We start from the raw sequence: 22,401 nt of genomic DNA, 5'->3' as shown, positions 1-22,401 counted from the left end.
CTTCACCCTTTGTTCCTGTCGTCTGATGACACAGCTCGTTACATGAGATGGAATTTTTTCAGCACGATCAGCAATTTGAGGAAAACCTGGATGTTATCATCGCAGGTAAGCATGGTGGAAAGATCATGGATGTGTTTTTACTTATCAAATTCACCGATATTTCATGATGATCTTGTCGAAACCTACTTTGTTTCTTACTCTTTCATTTGACAGTCACCATTTTGTATCTAAACGCGAATTTGAGAAGTCACGTGAGGTGTCGATAACAGTGATCACTTTCACCGGTGTCCACCATTAGACACCCTATGGAATGAAGTTACATTTACAACTGTTATGTATCAATCTTTGTGTCACACTGTTGAAGTAGATGAAGTACTTTAAAAATAAATAAATAAATCAATGTGATGTGATTTATAATTTTTTTTCTGATTCATAACAGAATGGAATGCTTATAGAGTATTTGGAATCCGATTGCAAAAAATAGAATTAGACCAGAATTAAATTCCGAGCATATAAAAAATTACATGCTTGAAATATTCAGATTTTTCTATTCCATTCAGATTTTTTTTTTTTGCAGTTTGTTGTAAATATCTACCACATATTACAATATCGGTAGACATTTTATATTTTGGTTCGAGGAATGACATGCAACCTTTGACCTGGATTTTCATGTGGTTACAGTGTCAATTGCCTGTTGACATTTACTGGTAAACTACAAAACTAGAAATTAATACAAACAACAATAATGTGATCTACGAAAATACTTAGAAAGTGGGTAGAAAGTGGAACAAAAAGATTTTCTGACAAGTTAAACGTTATCAGTTCATTTGTTTACAAGCATTAGAATTACTTCATTTATGTAAGCACCGACATCAACATATTTATATAAAATATATTTTGTACTAAATATAAGTCTACGTAGAACAGATTTTAAATAAAAACTCGTGTTTTGTTAACTTAATACCACATACCAATTTTTTTTTTATAAATCATTATCTGGATGTCGGTTATTGTAGAGCAGTGTTGATAACTGTGGACGAAGGTGCCGATAATTGTGAAATGGTGTCACGTGATCTGATACGCTAAGGAAGCGGGAATCAACTCATTTTTTTCCAGTGGAAGTCTGAGTAACTATTCATGCACAATTTACGTATTGAAAGTCTTTCCTACTTTTACAATGGCCAAAAGATTGTTAAGGTGTCGATAATTGTAGCCACCACCCTAATAGTAGTAGTCATGGTGTTGGTAGTTGCTGCTGCTGCTGTTGCAGTACGTGTCGTTAATCGTAGTAGTAGTTAGTAGGATAGTAGCAGTAAGAGTCATATACAGTACATGCTAACTGTACACAACAGCAGCAGCAGCAACAAGAGAAGCATGAGTATCTGAGCCTGTTATGGAAACATAAGTAAATTGTGCAAATTGCAGGTGATCCGAAAGCATCATTCATATCAACATATGAATACGGCAGAGTGTAGCGTAGATATACAAGTGTTACACTGAGGTTACTTGATATTTAAGAGATCAAGGCAAGACATCAAATGATGTCATTACTGTCCCAGTGCCCCGTGCCTTACAGAGGCTATGTAGCATTACCATGACAGTCAATTCAATCTCAAGTCACTGTATACAGCTAAAAGTTTTGGTCACTGTAGAAAGTGTGAGTGCGCTGTGCGGAAGAAAATTTTCGTTCTTAAAATAAATCAGCCTTGAAACGTGATGTCATTTCTGACAGGGTACAGATGGTCATGTACGAAGCTTTGATAGGGTGCTATTAGACTCATTATTCTGCCTTGGTGAACAATAAAGATAGATATGTGTGTGTGTGTCTGTGTGTGTGTGTGTGTGTGTGTGTGTGTGTGTGTGTGTGTGTGTGCGCACACACCTCTTCAACTGCTTTCCTACTTTTCTTTAAGAGAAGGTGGTGATATTTAGTGAGGGTGAATGACCCATAACTTTATTACAGATGTAGGAGAGCAGCTGTCTGAGTGTGTGGGAGTGGGTTTGCCTTTAAAGACACATTGCTAGCTGAATGATTCCACGAGGGAGCAGGCTGCATGTTCTTAAAGGAACAGTCCACCGTATTTCCATAATGAAATATGCTCTTATCTGAATTGAGACGAGCTGCTCCGTACCTATCCGAGCTTTGCGCGACCTCCCAGTCAGTCAGACGCAGTCAGACGCACTGTTACTCCTGTTAGCAATGTAGCTAGGCTCAGCATGGCCAATGGTATTTTTTGGGGCTGTAGTTAGATGCGACCAAACTCTTCCACGTTTTTCCTGTTTACATAGGTTTATATGACCAGTGACATGAAACAAGTTCAGTTACACAAATTGAAACATGGCAATTTTCTATGCTATGGAAAGTCCGCACTATAATGACATGCGTACTAACACCTTCTGCGCGCTTCGGCAGCGCATTGATACGGAGCTCAGATATCAATGTGCTGCCTAAGCGCGCAGAAGGTGTTAGTACGCCTGTCATTATAGTGCGGACTTTCCATAGCATAGAAAATCGCTACGTTTCAATTTGTGTAACTCAACTTGTTTCATGTCACTGGTCATATAAACCTATGTAAACAGGAAAAACGCGGAAGAGTTTGGTCGCATCTAACTACAGCCCCAAAAAATACCATTGGCCATGCTGAGCCTAGCTACATTGCTAACAGGAGTGACAGCGCGTCTGACTGCGTCTGACTGACTGGGAGGTCGCGCAAAGCTCGGATAGGTACGGAGCAGCTCGTCTCAATTCAGATAAGAGCATATTTCATTATGGAAATACGGTGGACTGTTCCTTTAACCCCTTTCATTTCTTAGGAGCTTACACTCTTGGTGCTTGTGTGTGTGTGTCTCTGTGAGAGAGAGAGAGAGAGAGAGAGAGAGAGAGAGAGAGAGAGAGACTAACGCCTGGTTTTGAATGCTGGAAAATTTTCAGAGGGAAAGTCAGATCTTCCTTCGCAAGGGACACCAGGTATTCTCTGAGAAGAGCAGCAGCTGATCCCTCATTCTGACTCTCACAGCGGTGGAGAAACGGTATCATCCACTGATAGGCGTTCTTCACATAGGACTCCACACCTGACTGAGAGAGAAAGGGAAAAACCACAAAGAGAGAGACAGAGAGAGTAATAATGAAAAAAAGGATTTAAGAGTACTCATGAGACTGACAGAGAATAAGACAGATATCACAACCATCCGTGGCCGGGAAAAAAAAGCAACAATAATAATCCTCTCTTACTTGTCTATGTGATGTGAGATACACTTATCGATTTGTTAGGACACACGAACACATGAACTACGTATATGTACATTATCTGGTCACAAGTATGTAGACAGCTGACCATCACACCTACAGTACTGTGCAAGTCTGAGGCACCCTGTTTTTTCCATACAAACTTTGTGACAGATTTCTATTTTATGACTTCTACATTATCGAGTCGGTACAAAAACATTTTCGAGTTCCAAATGTTTGTTTTCCAGCACCACATTAAATGTTACAGAAAAAAAAGTCTGTATCTGAGCAGCATATTCCATAAGAGAGCACTTTTCAGAATAAAAAAAGAAAACATAATGAAGGCTGCTGGGTTTTGGTGCAAAATTAAGACGCGAGTGTGACAGTCAAAGTGTCCAGAAGAACTGTGGCTGGTTCTGTAAGATGCTCAGTAAAACCTAAAGCTCATTTCCTTATAAAACTACACCCACTGTACCTGAGACTATAGTCTCAGGTACAGTGGGTGTAGTTTTATAAGGAAATGAGCTGTAGGTTTTACTGAGCATCTTACAGAACCAGCCACAGTTCTTCTGGACACTTTGTCACACTCGCGTCTTAATTTTGCACCAAAACCCAGCAGCCTTATAATAACTGAAATTCAATATTTGGTGTGAGACACACACACACATATATATATATATATATATATATATATATATATATATATATATACACACACACACACACATATATATTATATATATATATATATATATATATATATATACACACACACACACACACACACACACATATATATATATATACACACACACACACACACACACATATATATATATATATATATATATATATATATATATATATATATATATATATATATATAAAATGTGTGTGTGTGTGTCTCACACCAAATATTGAATTTCAGTTATTATAGTATTTTTTTAAATGTTGAAACATTTCACATGATTATTTTTTAAGCCATTTTTGGTCTTCAGCCTTTCTTTACATGTGGCTGAGAATTTTGCACAGTACTGTACAGTGTCTTGCAAAAGTATTCATCCCCCTCGGTGTTTGTCCTGTTTTGTCGCATTACAAGCTGGAATTAAAATGGATTCTTGGAGGATTAGCACCATTTGATTTACACAACAGGCCGACCACTTTTAAGGTGCAAATTGTTGTTTTATTGTGTGACAAACAATAACTAAGATAAAAAAAACGAAACCTAGAGTGTGCATAGGTATTCACCCCCTTTTATTTAGGGCCTAAATAAAAGCAGGTCCGGGCGGCACGGTGGCGTCGTGGTTAGTGCTGTCGCCTCACGGCAAGAAGGTCCGGGTTCGAGCCCCGTGGCCGGCGAGGGCCTTTCTGTGCGGAGTTTGCATGTTCTCCCCGTGTCCGCGTGGATTTCCTCCGGGTGCTCCGGTTTCCCCCACAGTCCAAAGACATGCAGGTTAGGTTAACTGGTGACTCTAAATTGACCATAGGTGTGAATGTGAGTGTGAATGGTTGTCTGTGTCTATGTGTCAGCCCTGTGATGACCTGGCGACTTGTCCAGGGTGTACCCCGCCGTTCGCCCGTAGTCAGCTGGGATAGGCTCCAGCTTGCCTGTGACCCTGTAGAACAGGATAAAGCGGCTACAGATAATGAGATGAGATAAAAGCAGGTCCAACCAGTTCACTTCATAAGTCACATAATTAGTTGATTAAGTAGCCTCTCCATAGGACCACTTTAAGTCATACACTCCACAGAGCAGGGCTTTATGGAAAAGTGGCCAGAAAAAAGCCATTGCTTAATAAATAAATAAAACACATTTGGAGTTTGCCCAACAGTATGTGGCAGACTCCCCAAACACATGGAAGAAGATTCTCTGGTCAAATGAGACTAAAATTGATCTTTTTGGCCATCATGGGAAAAAGATCTTCCCATCACCCTAAGAACACCATCCCTACAATGAAGCATGGTGGTGGCATCGTCACACTGTGGGGATGTTTTTCATCTGCAGGGACAGGAAAGCTGGTCAGGACTGAAGGAAAGATGGATGGCACTAAATGCAGGGCAATTCTGGAGGAAAACTTGTTTGAGTCAGCCAGAGGTTTGAGACTGGGATGAAGGTTCACATTCCAGCAGGACAATGACCCTAAACATACTGCTAAAGCTACACTGGAGAGGTTTAAAGGGAAACATTGTCTTGGAATGCCCTAATCAAAGCCCAGACCTCAATCCAACTGAGAATCTGTGGCATAACTTGAAGATTGCTGGACACCAACACAACCCATCTAACTTGAAGGAGTTGGAGCAGTTTTGCCTTGAGAAATGGGCAACAATCCCAGTGGTTGGATGTGCTAAGCTAATAGACACATACCCCAAGAGACTTGCAGCTGTAACTGCAGCAAAAGGTGGCTCTACAAAGTATTGACTTGGGGGGGATGAATACCTATGCACACTCCAGATTTCTGTTTTTTCATCTTAATAAGTATAAGGAATAAGTAGTAGTTTGTCTTGTAATTTAAAGAAACTACTGATGATATTAAGGGTAAAGATATTCACTATGTTTACATGTAGCCTGATGACCCTTTTATAATCAGACTAACGGTGTCAGAATTAAAAGCTATCATGAACACGACAAAAATCACAATCTGAATCCAAATCAAATGTATATCAAAGCAGTTAATCAGTTCATTACACCGTTCAATAGAAGAATCACTATGGGAAACTTTGAATTATTATTATTATTATTATTATTTTGCTTAATTAAAATGTTTTGGCAATACTAGAAAAAAATATGGTCATGTTAAGAAACCTACTCTGAAGTGAATTAAGACATAAAAAGAAAGATATCCATTAACCTTTTGTGTGTATAAAGGGAAAAAAACAAACAAAACCAGGATGATACAGGCCTAGAGTGATGCATCATGTCTGCATACATTTTTCATGAGTAGGCGGAGCTGGTCAATGTCACTGAGCTGCCGCAGCTCCCTCAGACTGAGGCTCAGGTCGCAAGATGTCTCATACACTAGGGTTTCCATGGTAACCAGGTCATCACCCAGATGCTCCAGCCCGGGGATTTCCCGCTCTTTTCCCAGACGCACCAGAGACAGTGCACAGTCCACCTACACACACACACACACACACACACACACACACACAGGTTGATAAATGAATGTAAACAATGTCCACAGGCAACCAGGAGCAGGCTGCTACAAGACTGACCAATCAGACATCGCATGACAACAAACAGAGCCAATCAGAATCAGAATAAACTCCCAAGCCACATAGTAATGTGAAAAATAGCAAGGGATGAAATAAAACACAAAGCAAAACGTAGACAAAGTTGGAAAATATTTGAAGGGACAAATAAAACAAAAAAATCTTCAAACGGAAAAAGAAGTGAAAAAGCCCATCAACCAAAAAAATCACCTGCTTGAGCAACCAGTTGATCTGTTCCAAGTCCTGATCTGCCAATAAACATCCTTCTACCTGTTGAGACACATCCCTGGTAGCCAATCAATACGAAATCTATGTCTAAGGAGGGAAATGGTACAGATTCCTCTCTCTGGCTCTTACAAATCAGGAAAACTCACAAATTCATTCACTCCTACCGCCATGAACAAAATATGCTGATCAATACAAGCCTTAAAGGATGAAACGCAGAGGATGAGGAGGGTTACATGTACGCAATCACACATCTGACTAGCCCTGCAGACAGCATAAATCACAACATGGCCAATTTCGCACACAAATACACTCCTTGACAATTAGAGTGGCATCAAATGGAAAATATTGACCTGCACTTCCACATGCACTGTCTGCTCTGAGGGGTGTACCAGCTGGAACCAGCCATGCAGAGGTGAACAAGTCTTGAATCCGTTAATTACAGCTAGTCAGTATTTCTTCCTCTTCTTTCAATCCTCACATTACACCAATTTCTCATCTTCTACCGTATGAGAAAAAAATTAAACAGTTGACTAATTCTGAATAATGATAAAGTTCATGCTTCAGTAAACTGACAGTTCCTTAAAATAGTTTGTACACAAGACAATGTTTAATGACATTATATTACTGTACAGTTTATTGTGTATGTAGGTTAAATAAGTATTCAGACATCTTCGTTTTTTTGTTATTTAACATGCTTCCAGTGCATAGGTCCACTTCAATTTTACACACAAATGTTTTTGACTATTTATTAATGTAAACAAAAAGTATGTATGTATTCATAGGCATAAACAAAGGCATGTTTTACCAATATCCCTCGCTGGCAACTAGGCCATAACTCTGGTAAAATGTGACTGAATTGAACAAAATTGCAATTTGCGTATTAGCAACATATAACAAGGAATCCTGCCAAGTTTTGTGAAATTCCTCCAAAAATTGTGAAAGGAGTTGATTTCAGAAGGCGAGTACCCTTCCCGGGATGGACGGACATCGCCATGACATAATCCCCCCTTCAGGCCTTTCAGCCAGTGGAGGATAAAAATTGTGATGGAAATTGATTTCAGAAAGCAAGCACACCTTGATGAAATTGCCAAAGTACTATAAAAGTTTGTTAATAATCAAGGGCGTAACTCTGGTAAAAATTTTCCCAAATTAAACGAAATTTCAATGTGCGTATAACTGTCATATAACAAAGCCTTTTGCCAAATTTGGTGAAATTCCTCCATGAATTGTGAGAGGAGTTGATTTCAGAAGAACGTACACCCTCATGAAATTGTCAAAGTACAAGTTATTTAATCAAGGGTCAAAACTCTGGTCAAATTTTCACAAACGAAATTAAATCGCAATATAGGAATATTACAGTCTCATAACGAGGCCTTTTCCCAAGCTACGAGAAATTCGTCCAAAAATTGTGAGAGGAGTTGATATCAGAAGGCAAGCACACCTTCATGAAATTGTGAAAGTAAAAGGTTGTTAATCAAGGGCCACAACTCTGGTAAAATGCAACCACATTGAACAAAATAACAATATGCGTATTAATGACATACAACCCCGATTCCAAAAAAGTTGGGACAAAGTACAAATTGTAAATAAAAACGGAATGCAATGATGTGAAAGTTTCAAAATTCCATATTTTATTCAGAATAGAACATAGACGACATATCAAATGTTTAAACTGAGAAAATGTATCATTTAAAGAGAAAAATTAGGTGATTTTAAATTTCATGACAACAACACATCTCAAAAAAGTTGGGACAAGGCCATGTTTACCACTGTGAGACATCCCCTTTTCTCTTTACAACAGTCTGTAAACATCTGGGGACTGAGGAGACAAGTTGCTCAAGTTTAGGGATAGGAATGTTAACCCGTTCTTGTCTAATGTAGGATTCTAGTTGCTCAACTGTCTTAGGTCTTTTTTGTCGTATCTTCAGTTTTATGATGTGCCAAATGTTTTCTATGGGTGAAAGATTTGGACTGCAGGCTGGCCAGTTCAGTACCCGGACCCTTCTTCTACGCAGCCATGATGCTGTAATTGATGCAGTATGTGGTTTGGCATTGTCATGTTGGAAAATGTAAGGTCTTCCCTGAAAGAGACGTCATCTGGATGGGAGCATATTTTGCTCTAGAACCTGGATATACCTTTCAGCACTGATGGTGTCTTTCCAGATGTGTAAGCTGCCCATGCCACACGCACTAATGCAACCCCATACCATCAGAGATGCAGGCTTCTGAACTGAGCGCTGATAACTTGGGTCGTCCTTCTCCTCTTTAGTCCGAATGACACGGCATCCCTGATTTCCATAAAGAACTTCAAATTTTGATTCGTCTGACCACAGAGCAGTTTTCCACTTTGCCACAGTCCATTTTAAATGAGCCTTGGCCCAGAGAAGATGTCTGCGCTTCTGGATCATGTTTAGATACGGCTTCTTCTTTGAACTATAGAGTTTTAGCTGGCAACAGCGGATGGCACGGTGAATTGTGTTCACAGATAATGTTCTCTGGAAATATTCCTGAGCCCATTTTGTGATTTCCAATACAGAAGCATGCCTGTATGTGATGCAGTGCCGTCTAAGGGCCCGAAGATCACGGGCACCCAGTATGATTTCCCGGCCTTGACCCTTACGCACAGAGATTCTTCCAGATTCTCTGAATCTTTTGATATTATGCACTGTAGATGATGATATGTTCAAACTCTTTGCAATTTTACACTGTCGAACTCTTTTCTGATATTGCTCCACTATTTGTCGGCACAGAATTAGGGGGATTGGTGATCCTCTTCCCATCTTTATTACTTCTGAGAGCCGCTGCCACTCCAAGATGCTCTTTTTATACCCAGTCATGTTAATGACCTATTGCCAATTGACCTAATGAGTTGCAATTTGGTCCTCCAGCTGTTCCTTTTTTGTACCTTTAACTTTTCCAGCCTCTTATTGGCCCTGTCCCAACTTTTTTGAGATGTGTTGCTGTCATGAAATTTCAAATGAGCCAATATTCGGCATGAAATTTCAAAATGTCTCACTTTCGACATTTGATATGTTGTCTATGTTCTATTGTGAATATAATATCAGTTTTTGAGATTTGTAAATTATTGCATTCTGTTTTTATTTACAATTTGTACTTTGTCCCAACTTTTTTGGAATCGGGATTATATAACAATGCCTTTTACCAAGTTTGGTGAATTTCTCCAAAATTTGTGAGAGGAATTGAATTCAGAAGGAAAACATGAAATTGTCAAAGTATAATTTTGTTAATCAAGGACTATAACTCTGGTAAAATGTGACCGAATTTAACGAAATTACAATATGCGTATTACTGACATATAACAATGCCTCTTGTAAAGTTTCGTGAAATTCTTCCAAAAATTGTGAGAGGAGTTGATTGCAGAAGGGGAGCCTTACAGACAGACGGACAGATGGACATTGCCCTTTGGGCCTTTCAGCCAGCGGGGGATAAAACTAGTTTTATAGGGAAAAAAGTAAGCAGATAGAAGTAGCAGTCATCAGCCGAAAAGAGTTGCAGGACGACCTGAAAGCAGCAGCAGCAGCAGCAGCAATATTTTCATGGAGAACAATAAGTAAAATAAATAATAAGAATAAGTTTCAATGCGTTAAGAAACTGATGCACTATGGGGCTACTATATGTAGATATTATAGTTTTATACATACATTATATATATATATTGGACACTGGTGTATATGTATTAACTCCAAAAGTCCAACAAGAAAACAAGTGCAGTACATATCACTAGAATCAGATCAAGAAAGCACAGGTTTGAGGGAAAATATTGCAAAATTTGAATGGGAAGTGAATAAACACTGCTCTCAAACTGAAAGACCACGATTTTGATTAAAGATAGGAATACAGCTCCATAATGTCTGCTAAATAAATAACAGCTGCCGAAAAGCATACAGTGCAAAATGAGAACAATAAAGATAATGATAGGCATATCAAGTGAAAATTCAAATTCAATCCAAATTGCTTCAAACTGTGCTCATTAAATTCAGAATTGAATGCAGAACAACATACTTTTTACAGAATTAAAATATGTTTATCCGTTCTTGAGATATTACCAAATCAAAGATTGAAAAAAAAGGCGTAATTTTTAGAAAACTGATGTAATATTCTGTATGAGGACCACATGGTCCAAAATGGGCCTCATTAACAAATGAGATCAAAAGTTTTTTCTTAATAACTTTTCTACTTTTAAAGATATTTACATGGAAATTGACAGGCACATAGATGGTTGTATACTCAATGCAAAGTTTGAAAAATTAGTAAAAACTAATTATGCAAATTAGCATTACATTAGCATTCATTATGCTAATTAGGCAAACTTGTTAAATCGGTACACTCAATAATAAAGTTATAAAAGATTATTTCTAATACCCTCGTCAAGGCCTCTGCAGGCCTTTGTATTTCTCAAAAGTATGGCCTACTAGTGTTTATATTAAAGAATATAAATGATATTCACAGATTTCAAGGCGAACTTCGAAAAAAAACTGTGCGATCCACATCCAATAAACAATTCCAATTCATTGAATTGAAATTGACACTCGCTTCTGACTTCGTTTTTTTAAAATATCATTTCAACCACTAAGCTCTCAATTATTTTTCATTAAAATAACTACAGTTATATTCTAAAATAGTTATTTTTTATTTCCATGAACTAGTTTGATTTGAAAAAAATAAGTAGGTAAAGCTATGAAAACTAACTTCCAAGTCTTCTGTGAAGCATAACATCAAAACTAGCAGATGCAAAATTTTGCTGAATACTTCCTCAGAAACTGTGAGAGCGAGAGAACATCCCTATAAAAGTTATCTGATTGATATCCACGAGTAATCCAGTCGGAAACCGATCAGGAGAGAGAGCCTGACCGCTCTCCCGTGACTCAAAAATAAAAGCACCGGCAGTTTCCCGACATCACGTGAGCAGAGAGTGGACTCTGTTGTACCAACTTCAACCTGCCATTACTCCCAAAGTACTGAACAGATCTTAACAAGATGAATTTCTTTGGAAAGCAGAGATAAGCTTTTTAATGATAGTATTCATGATAGAAAATATTCAAGATGTAAGCAAAGACAGATTTGGAAACTTAGATGAGCGTCTGCATGCACAATTTTCACAGTACGACCAGTGAGTGTCTGATACGCCTATTAAGAGATAAACGTTAGTGCCATAGACTGGATGCCTGATTGTTGAAAGACACAATAGAGGAACTTGGTGCTTAAAACGAAAAAAGGCAAAGCATGAACTATGTAACTAGCATTATTGGAAGAAAAAAAAACAGTGATAAAAGAAAAGGCAAACACTTCTGGTCTCTTATCACATTTGGTGAAAACCTTATTTAAAACACTGGAGAGAAATGTAAAACATTAAGCAAGCTCAATTCTAACAAGCTCACACTTCATTCCCAACAGTTCTCTCAGCAGCAGGCCAGACAGGAGTGTGAGCTCCGATAAGGTCCTCTGCTACTTCACAGCAATGCTTCAGAGCAGAATTTTTACATGAGCTCATTTGCAACACAAGAACAGAAAGTCCTCAATACTCAACAGAGTATTACCACGTACAGCACACTTTTAAGTTTGGATTTACCAGAACGAACAGTGTCAGATAGGGTTTTGCCGTTTGTGTGTGCATCGAGTCGAGTTAGAGTCTTCGACTGACATGTTTGATGTATTAATGAACACTGCATGAGTTAGTTTAGCTGGTATTATCTCCTGGTGGGGAGCAAATGTCCCCAAAAGGATAGGAATATTGGACAGTCTGGATCTTGTGGGGACATTTGTCTAGTCTCCACAGGGAAAACTGCTTTTTTCAGTGATTAGAACAAAGGCATATGATACATGTGTGTGCGGGCATGTGTGTGTACACCTGATATCAATTATGGTTGCTATCTTGAGCATTGGTAAGGCACCAGTCAGTGATTAGTATGACAGCATGGCGATGATGGATGTGTGTGTGTGTGTGTGTGTGTGTGTGTGTGTGTGTGTGTGTGTGTACCTGGCGTGAATTGTGCTCTATCTCCTGGGCTCTGCTCAAGTACCAGTCAGTAAGGAGTGTGATGGATGGACTGGGGGTGCAAAATCGCTCCAACTCCGGCTGCTCCTCATAGAGGAAGTGAGGATCATCCACCATGCGTGGCTCCACCGCTGTCCTACACACTCACACACAATTATTTCCTCGGTACGAGCTTTCCATTGCCCATTAAAATCATTAAGTCTTGCCAACCCCCACCTGCACTGCGGATCTTCACACCAATCCAAATCCCTGTGCCTCTGCTCGTCCCAGGGAATAAACACCAAGCTGGACATCTCATCCTTACTAGAAAGTGAGGGGGGGGAAGGGATTAAAAACCTAATTTTCCAAAAAACCTGGTTAAAATGACTTCCCAACAGAGCCAGTTATGTTTTTTTTTTTTAACAGTGCCCTGCCTTGCTGGCGGCGTGTAACAGCTAAACAACAGCCTGCCAAGTATGCTTGCTCCCAACTGACGAATGTGTCAGAAATGCCACGAGCAGCTGGTGATGCGATTATTAGACACAAGAAGACTTTCCAAATGCTTGCTTTCTCTCTTATTTTAAAACCCAATTTTGTTGCAGGTGTTTCCCCCCCGATTGGTAGCTGTCTTGAGACCCACCTATCTGAGATGGTGAAGGCTAACACACGCGTTCGCCAACAAACATCATCTTTTCAAACTGCTGCTCATGCAACGGCACAAGGCAGCTGATGACAGCTGATGAGAGTGCTTATGACTATATTTTGTATGCATCACTTTGCATGAAGTGGAGAGGTTTGCAGGAGAACATCCAAGATCCCATTCAACCAGTTTTGAGTCAGATCAGCAGTATGTGCCAGCTCAAAGAGAATAATCCAGACCTATTTGTGGGTGCTGCTGAGTTCAAAGTTGAATGTGGTGGGGGGAAAAAGTAGGTTAAACGCAGTGAGGGTCCGACTCACCATTCCCAGAAGTCAGTTTGTTGTTTGTGTTTTGAAAGCACGTGACCAATAGTGTGCTAGCTTTTTCTACAGCAAAACTTATGCAAATACCCTGCTCAGGCTCCCTTCGAAATCCATCTCAAACATTTTCTGCATCAACACTTCATATGTGGAAGTTTTGAATAGAACCTGCCTGATATTTTCTTTCCTTTTTGGCTGCCCATGAAACGGCTAAGACCGGTTCTGGTTCATTACAATGGAATAACCATAGAAAAACAGAAGGGACTGGTCAGAGTAATATAAAATGAAAACTGCTTAAACTGCTCTGACAAAACATCTTGAATTTCACGTTACAATTTAAGATCCATAGCTTAGGATGTCGCAGGATTGTTGTAGGTTGTTTTTCAAACAGTAGAAGAAAACACGTTTGGAGTTTGCCCAACAACATGCGACACTCTCCAAACATATGGAAGAAGATTCTCTGGTCAGATGAGATTAAAATTGATGTTTTTGGCCATCATGGATTTCCCACGATGTGGTACAAATCCAACACCCTGAGAACACCATTCCTACAGTGAAGCATGGTGGTGGCAGCATCATGCTGTGAGGATATTTTTCATCTGCAGGGACAGGAAAGTTGGTCAGGACTGAAGGAAAGATGGATGGGACTAAATACAGGACAATTCTGGAGGAAAACCTGTTTGTGTCATCCAGCGGTTTGAAACTGGGATGAAGGTTCACATCCCAGCAGGACAATGACCCTAAACATACTGCTAAAGGGGACACTGAAGTGGTTTAAAGGGAACCATTTAAATGTCTTGGAATGGCCTAATCAAAGCCCAGACCTCAATCCAATTGAGAATATGTGGCATAACTTGAAGATTGCTGTACACCAACGCAACCCATCTAACTTGAAGGAGTTGGAACAGTTTTGCCTTGAGAAATGGGCAACAATCCCAGTGGCTGGATGTGCTAAGCTAATAGACACATACCCCAAGAGACTTGCAGCTGTAACTGCAGCAAAAGGTGGCTCTACAAAGTATTGACTTGGGGGGATGAATACCTATGCACATTCCAGATGTGGTTTTTTTTTTTAATCTTAATTATCGTTTGTCTCACAAGAAAGCAACAATTTTCATCTTTAAAGTTGTAGGCATGTCGTGTAAATCAAATGGTGCTAACCCCCCCAAAATCCATTTTAAATCCAGCCTGTAATGCAACAAAACAGGACAAACATCAAGGGGGATGAATACTTTTGCAAGACCCTGTGATGCTAGTGCATACAAAAGCATTCTGTACAAGTGTGTTTCTAACTTTGTGGCGATAATTTTTAGGAGAACGACATATGGTTGTGATGGTCGGCTTTACCAGGGCAGACTGATAATTAAAACCATAAAATAATCATTACAAAGACGAATGAACATTTGAGAGATCATTGGTGCACTCTTCTACATCAGCGTGGAAAACAAGCGATGTGATCAGAGAAACAGTCACCAAACTGTCCAAAAGTGGAACAGTGCATGCATGGCATACACCCAGACAATAATACAGGCCTGCTCCGAGTTTCCCAAAAGCATCGTAGCACAAAGATCATCATTAAATGGTAGAGCAAGCAGCACAATGAACACTCACTCTCCCAGTTAAGAGGTTCTTAGCATTAAGAGGCTTTTGGGAAACCCACCCCTGATGCTTACACATGTACAGTCCGAGGGGTTTAGTGGCTCTTATGCCGTAAGAATCATTTAACTGGCATGGTCTGGCCTCCAACTGATCAGATCAGATCATTTTCGAACAGAAAGTGACTTTTCTGAAGACTACACACTTGTACTTATATTCTCATGTTTCATCCATCTATTATTTTAAACTAAATTTTGCTTACTTGTAGGTATATACTGTATAAACACAAACTCTAAGGAGCTCGAGTAAGTTTGCTGGAGTTAACAATGAATGAATGAGGATAAGCTTCTACACTCACCCGAATATTAATGGTTAGAGAATGAGCAAGAAATTATGGCGTAATAGCAAATGCAAACTCCCTAATCTGTTTGAAAATGATAGTGCATGCAACAGAAGACTGTCAATTTGCTGGAGTAAAATTGGCAAAAGTCCCATTTTCCAGTCTCTAAGGAGCAGCTATCTGGCCAATTCATTATGACCTCAGCTAAAAAAACTACTCTGGGTGTGATTTTATGATAAATTTCTCCCTTTTTTATTTCAAGAAAATGGAGCAAAATTGCCACAATGACAGGAACTAAAACTTACAAAAGGGAACAAATGATTTCTTCCTGCCACTGTCAGAATAAAATACAGAAAGCTATATAGATCATGCCACATTCTGTACACTAATGTTCTTATATTTTTCTCGAGCTTTCACACATCTCTGCTCAACATAACTAACTGAGCACAGATGTGTGTCCAAATTCTGAGCACAAAATTCAATAAAGAACCTGATTCTTTCAATGACATGAATCTCCATTTACCCTTCAATGAACTCTAATAAAAAAAAGTCTTCTGAACTGAAGAAAAGGCATTATTTTTATGCTGATCAGAAAGACAATGATCATTGATTCGCAGAGTTAATTACAAGAAAATAATCTCTTTCCTCGTTTTAAACTCAGCTCAGAGGAAAGTCATTTTACACACACACATGCACTCGATACAGCAAAGTTATTTTGCCCATGTTCTCTAATCTAGTACAGTTTGGCCTTGGTTTGTGAGATGGAGAAAGGGCTCAATTAATTTGTTTCCATCTATCTAGTATACTGCCTCAGTGACTGGCTACATCAGCAAGAGGATGGCACTCTCTCCAAAACCGTTATCTCCCGTGCAAACCATAAACCCTGGTTCTCTGCACCCTGGTGAAAATCAGGGATTCTGCCTTCAAGTCCAAAGATGAAGAGGCTTGCACTACAGCTTGGGCCAAACTGTCATGGGTCATCAAAGAGGCAAAGTGAGCATATACGGAGAAGGTCAACAGTCACTTCATGGACTCAAAGGACACTCAATGCATGTGGCAGGGCATTCAAACCATCACAGACTACAAGCCAGCACATCAAGCCTGCAGCAGTGAACCCTCCCTGCCAGATGTACTGAATGGCTTCTTTGCACATTTTGAGACAGAGGACAAGGAACCAGCAAGAAATATGACCCCCCTCCCTCAATGACCAGGTACTCTGTCTTTCTGCTGCTGACATCAGGAAGACTATTCACAGAGTGAATCCTTGAAAAGCAGCAGGCCCTGACAACATACCTGGCTGGGTGCTCAGGGAATGTGCGGATCAGCTTGCAGACACCTTCACAGATATCTTCAACACATCCCTGAGCACAGCTGTGATACATGAAAGCCTCAAAATTACCAAAATCATTCCGGTGCCAGTCGTCTACCGTGTCCTGTAGCACTCACACCCATCATCATTAACTGCTTCAAGAGGCTAGTACTGAGGGCACTTGAAAGCACAACTGCCACAGGAATTAAACCCCCTACAATCTGCTTACCGCCAAAACTGCACCACAGACAATGCCATTTCAACTGCCCTCCACTTGACACTCTCACACCTGGACAAAAAGGACAGTTACATTAGAATGCTGTTTATTGACTTCAGTTCAGCATTCAACACAATCATCCCACAGAAGCTGGTACAGAAGTTGGACTTGCTGAACATGAACACCTTTCTCTGTAATTGGATCCTGGACTTCCTGACTGACAGGCACCATTCGGTTTCCATAGGACGCAACACCAGCCCCCCCACACCGACACACGACTGTACTGCCCAGCACAGTTCAAATTACATCATCAAGTTTGCAGATGACACAACAGTAGTGGGTCTCATCAGTAATAACGATGAGTCTGCATACAGAGCAGAGATCAAACACCTGCTGGAACAGTGTCAGGACAACAATCTAGAAGACTAAAGAACTGGTTGTTGACTTTACAAAGAATCCCGCTGTTCGCTCCCCACAGCACATCAACAGTTCCACTGTTGAAACAGTAGCAATGGGAAGTTCCTGGGAGTGCACATGGAAGACAACCTCTCCTGGACCTTGAACACCACTGCCATCACCAAGAAAGCTCAACAGCATCTACAGTTTTGTGAATGCTGAAGGAGGCCAGCTTTCATCCTCACATCCTCACATCCTTCTACCAAGGGACCATTGAGAGTGTTTTCTGCTGTTACATCACTGTCTGGTTTGGGAACTGCAACGTCACTGAACAAAAGTCCATGCAGCGGATAGTGAGGACAGCAGACAGGATCGTTGGGGTCTCTCTCTCCCACCCATCTCCCAACTCTATAAGCAGCTCATCGTCCGCAACACCAACAGCATAGTGCAGGACAAGTCCCACCCATCACATGCAGTGTTCTCCCTCCTGCTGTCTAGCAGAAGGTACTGAAGCATTTGAACCATCACTGCCATTCACTGCAACAGCTTGTTCCCCAGGCAAAGTCCTCAATTCAATGTTAGCCCCGAATTGCTGCCTGTTGCTGCTTATTTCCATCTTGCTGCCTCGCTAGCAGTCTGCCTCGATGCTTCTGTAGACATCCATCTGCCCACATAGCTGTCCATTACACTGCCTCTCAAACCACCCACCTCACTACTTCTGGAGAAGTCCAGTACACTGCACATATAACCATCCATCTCACTGCCTCCTTAACCATCCGTTTCACTGCCTATATAGGTGCCCACTTTTGTAGATGTCCATCCCGCTGTCCCTATAGGCGCCATTTCGCTACTTCTGTAGATGTCCATCTCACTACCCGTATAGCCATCCATCTTACGGTCTCTCTAGTTGCCCATCTTGCTGAGTCTCTAGCCATCAGTCTCACTGCCTTTAGAGCCATCCATCTCACTGGTTCTGTACATGTTCATCTCACTGCCTATATCTATCTCGTAGCCTCTCTAACCATCAGTCTAGCTGCCTCTTTGACTGTGCATCTCACTGCCCATACATCAATCCATTAGTCTGCCCTATCACTGCCTTTCTGTCTGTCTGTCTGTCTCATAGCCCATATAACCATCTGTCTCACTGTCTGTCTAGCAGCCCATTTAAGCTTTTATTTCACTGTCCATCCAGTTGTCCATTTTCCTGCCTATCTAGCCATCTGTCTCACTGCCCGGCAAGCCACCTCCATCCATACATCCGTCTTTCACTTCAAGTCCATCAATGGGAGAGTTCACCAAACTAGTGCGTGAAGTAATATTTCGCATGCGCATAAAATTGGTTGGCAAGAACCATTCACAATAGCCAACAAAGTTGCATCATCACCTAGTTTTCGTAGCGATTTATCACAGTATGCAAGTTCATTGCCAACTGATGCTAAGCAAAGATATGCAGCAAAGCTTCTGTACAACAGTGGCACCAAAGTTTTTCCTGATCCTTATGCAGTTACGGACAAATGGGACCCAAATCCAAGCACCTGGCCTGACCTGACCTTCGGCGATATCTACCTGTATGTGATTGACACACCTTCAATATACACAAAAGAAATAATGAAAGACTACAAGTCTCTTGATGCATACAAGTGTTAATTATTCAGTTGTTTTATTGAAATACTCATTTATATTTGCTTTTTGTGCCTAATAATAAAAAGACAAAGATTAAATAGGCACAATATAGTCTTTGAAACATAAATTAATGTTGTTGCTTCACACGCGCACACCAAAGATATACAGTACAGTACTAAACTTAAGCAAGTTCTACATTTAGAATGCACAAGCAGTGTTTTAAATCCAGGCTATGCTATTTATCTTCAAATACATATCATGAAAAGTTCAACCAATCTTCCAATGTCAAATATTTATACTGCAAAAAGTACATACATTTGCCGCGAGTGCGTTTGTGGAAATCGTACTCATGTGTACTGCATGCAAATCAGCTGCTCGTGTGTTTTGACTCATCTTTTGGTCAATATCTAAGCAATGTCATAGCACAACAAATTATTGCTGATAAGGAAATTTTATCCAAATCATAATATTAAACTGCAAAACAAAATAATACAAAATCATGTGTCTTACCAGATATAAAGCGTTGAAAGCAAACACGGTTGTTGTCAATAGGTTCCCACTTGTCACGCTTAATTGCTGCGATCCAAAGCTTTCGGTGAGCTTCAGGTTTCTTTGGTATGCGGTAAAAGCTCTTGGGATCATTCTTATCAAATCTGTATGTACAGCCGATAACAACACGACACTACCATAATTAATTAATGACCCGATAACTCTGATCGGCCATTTATAAATAGCTTCTTGCCAACCAAAACATCACACGACCATTTTGTGACGTCACAGCGAACACTCCCATATGACAATTTCCTTTGTTTAAATATCCTGGCCATTTACTCAGAGTTTAAGTTGATATGCAAGTTATGTGCATGGTTCATGCTTATCCGGTAAGAAACTGTTCCTTTTTGCGAGTTAAATCTTGGGCAGGTAATCACAAAATCCGAAAACATATTGAAAAGACTTTATTTGGCTCTAGTTTTTTCAGTGGCAGATGGCGAGAGACCTGCAGTTCTGCCTGTGAGAAAAACCACAGTGCAGTTAAACCCGTTCGAACCTGGAGAAATGAGAAAGTGGCCTCCAGCTGTTGAGCCATGATGGATGCTCACTACTAAAGCAGCTGACCTCCAGGGAGAGATAGAGAGAGAGAGAGAGAGAGAGAGAGAGAGAGAGAGAGAGCAAGAAAGCGAGAGAGAGGAAGAGAGAAAAAGTGGGAGGCCGCTGCACTCAACATGCCCTAAATCTTCCACTACCCTCATTACAAAGGCAATAGGGGAAAAAGACAGATGCACCCTCTTTGTTTCTCCTCTACACACACACACACACACACAAACCCTCTCAAATACCCCATCACGCTATCTCCTAAATCCACACCGCCAGCATTTAACTGTGTCTTCTGCAGCTGTACATCAAAAGAAAGCAAAGTGCAAATGCAAAACCGAGGCATAGGAACCTGGGCTCTATTGCAACGTCTGCTTTGACACTGAGTGTAAATTTAGGATGTGCAATTACACGCATCCGTTTTAAATTCCGTGACTCGAGGGTGTCAAAGCAGTGTCATACTTCAGAGCCACAGAGACTGCGTATTTCTAGAGGTGGCCTGACATGACAACTGCAGTACAATTTAATGCTAGGAATGCTAAATGGTACAGCTCATAATGACAAGAAGTTTGACAAGAAAATGTGCCATTCAGTCCATCCTAAGCTGCCATGTGACTGTGCATGTGCGAAAAAGATATTATTCCCTCAAGCCTGTTTATATGAGCGATTCAGCAGAGTTTGAAGACTGTTACTCGTCACACTGTACGAGATGATCCTCCATGTCGGATTATACTGTCCTTCCCAAGAGCCGCTAACAATAGACCAGCGATTCGAGTAAATCACTACGTTATGCTTATGTCTGATGGGGCAAAATGCAGAAAACACACTTGAGCAGACAGAAGCAAGGCAAACAAGCGATATTATGCTTAGAAAAAGCATGTTTAAAGGCAAAGATGATGCGGCACAACAGAAGTGTCCACAAGTTTTAAACCTGAAAGTCCAAAAACACATTTGGAGGAAAGCACCATCTGTCCTCTTCCACATACATGAACTCTCAGATGTCCATGATTGGCTAGGATCACTGTGACTGTCAAGGGAAGAGACTGTATGCCCCGCCTACAACCTATCTGGCTCCCTTGGGATTTGAACTTGTGTTTTCACATTGATGGCATGAACATTTCTTCTGTTGCACCTGTAGCCCATATGATTTTTAGACGCCCCTAACCCATTCTGATGCACTGAGAGTTTGCTGATAGCCCCTAGAGCGTGCGCCAGAGTGTTTACTCAAATAATAATAAGCAACTGCCGCTTTAAAACCAGACTTGAAATCGAGAAACTGGATAGACACGATTACCTTCGATACCGAGAGAGAGAGAGAGAAACTGGCATCTAATCTATCCTTATCTACAATCAAGACCCCGAGATCGTTGGAGATCTTGATTAAGAGCAGATATCCTGGTGAGCTAATGTTTTCGCGTCTGCCAACGGTCAATTTTATATGTATACGCTAAGCTAAACAAAGTCATCTCAAATAGGTTTTAGATGTCCTTATTAGATCCTGACATGCTTCTTTGACTTGACATCCATTTAAAACCCGTCAGGATAACCTGTAGAGACTTCGATTTAATGACTTAGTAGGGTTATGAACATTTTAAGACTTTAAATGTTATTAAATGCTTTATTACTGTGGGTCAAGGAAAGTTACGTTATTAGCCACCTAGCTTCCAGCTAGCTTGGTCTCCCAGCAACCAAACGAACTCACAGCAATCTAGCGATCTCCAAGCATAACTGAATTAACAGGGATTTAAACGTTTTTACATTTTAATAGACTGTTTTGTATACTGCTGTCTTAAGCAGTTGCAGTAAGGGTATCATTGGCACAGTCAACAGCAATATGCTGCTGTTTATTCTTGCTCATAGGAGCTAGTTTTACTGTAGGTCCATACTAGTTATTGTATGGACAGTTTAGTTACAGTTTAACTGCAATAGTATATTGAATTGCCATATTGTAAACAGAATTATAAGGATAAAGATTTATTGAATTGAATAGTAATCTGTGCGATTGTGTGCAGACTGTTTTTTTGTACACCTGGAAACCCTGCGTCACCGTCGTCTTCATCTGTGGATACCTTGGAGTCCCCCACCTGTGGTCCTCATCTCTCTCGTGTCACCATTCCCCCTTGCATGCCTCCTCACATCTCCTGTGGCTGATCTCCCTGAGCTACTTGCCACCATCCCTTGCCCTGTGACTGTGGTAGGATCAAATTTG

The 22,401-nt window shown here is 40.4% G+C and overlaps 1 protein-coding gene across 2 annotated transcripts in view; it reads right to left on the bottom strand.

Annotated features, from left to right (window-relative positions):
• nbas (NBAS subunit of NRZ tethering complex) overlaps positions 1-22,401 on the bottom strand; it is a 547,303-nt gene that overhangs the window by 387,919 nt on the left and 136,983 nt on the right. For both annotated transcript variants that reach the window (XM_060914124.1, XM_060914123.1), the window contains exons 22-25: positions 12,897-12,983; positions 12,663-12,816; positions 6,154-6,339; positions 2,903-3,076 (exon numbers count right to left, since the gene is read on the bottom strand). In XM_060914124.1, the coding sequence (XP_060770107.1) occupies positions 2,903-3,076; positions 6,154-6,339; positions 12,663-12,816; positions 12,897-12,983 (601 nt within the window). The remainder of the gene's footprint in view (positions 1-2,902; positions 3,077-6,153; positions 6,340-12,662; positions 12,817-12,896; positions 12,984-22,401) is intronic.

The sequence above is a fragment of the Neoarius graeffei genome, chromosome 2 (assembly GCF_027579695.1).
Source record: "Neoarius graeffei isolate fNeoGra1 chromosome 2, fNeoGra1.pri, whole genome shotgun sequence".
NCBI lineage: Eukaryota > Metazoa > Chordata > Actinopteri > Siluriformes > Ariidae > Neoarius > Neoarius graeffei.
Note: the sequence above shows the minus strand (reverse complement) of the source record. Positions and strands in the feature narration are given on the sequence as shown.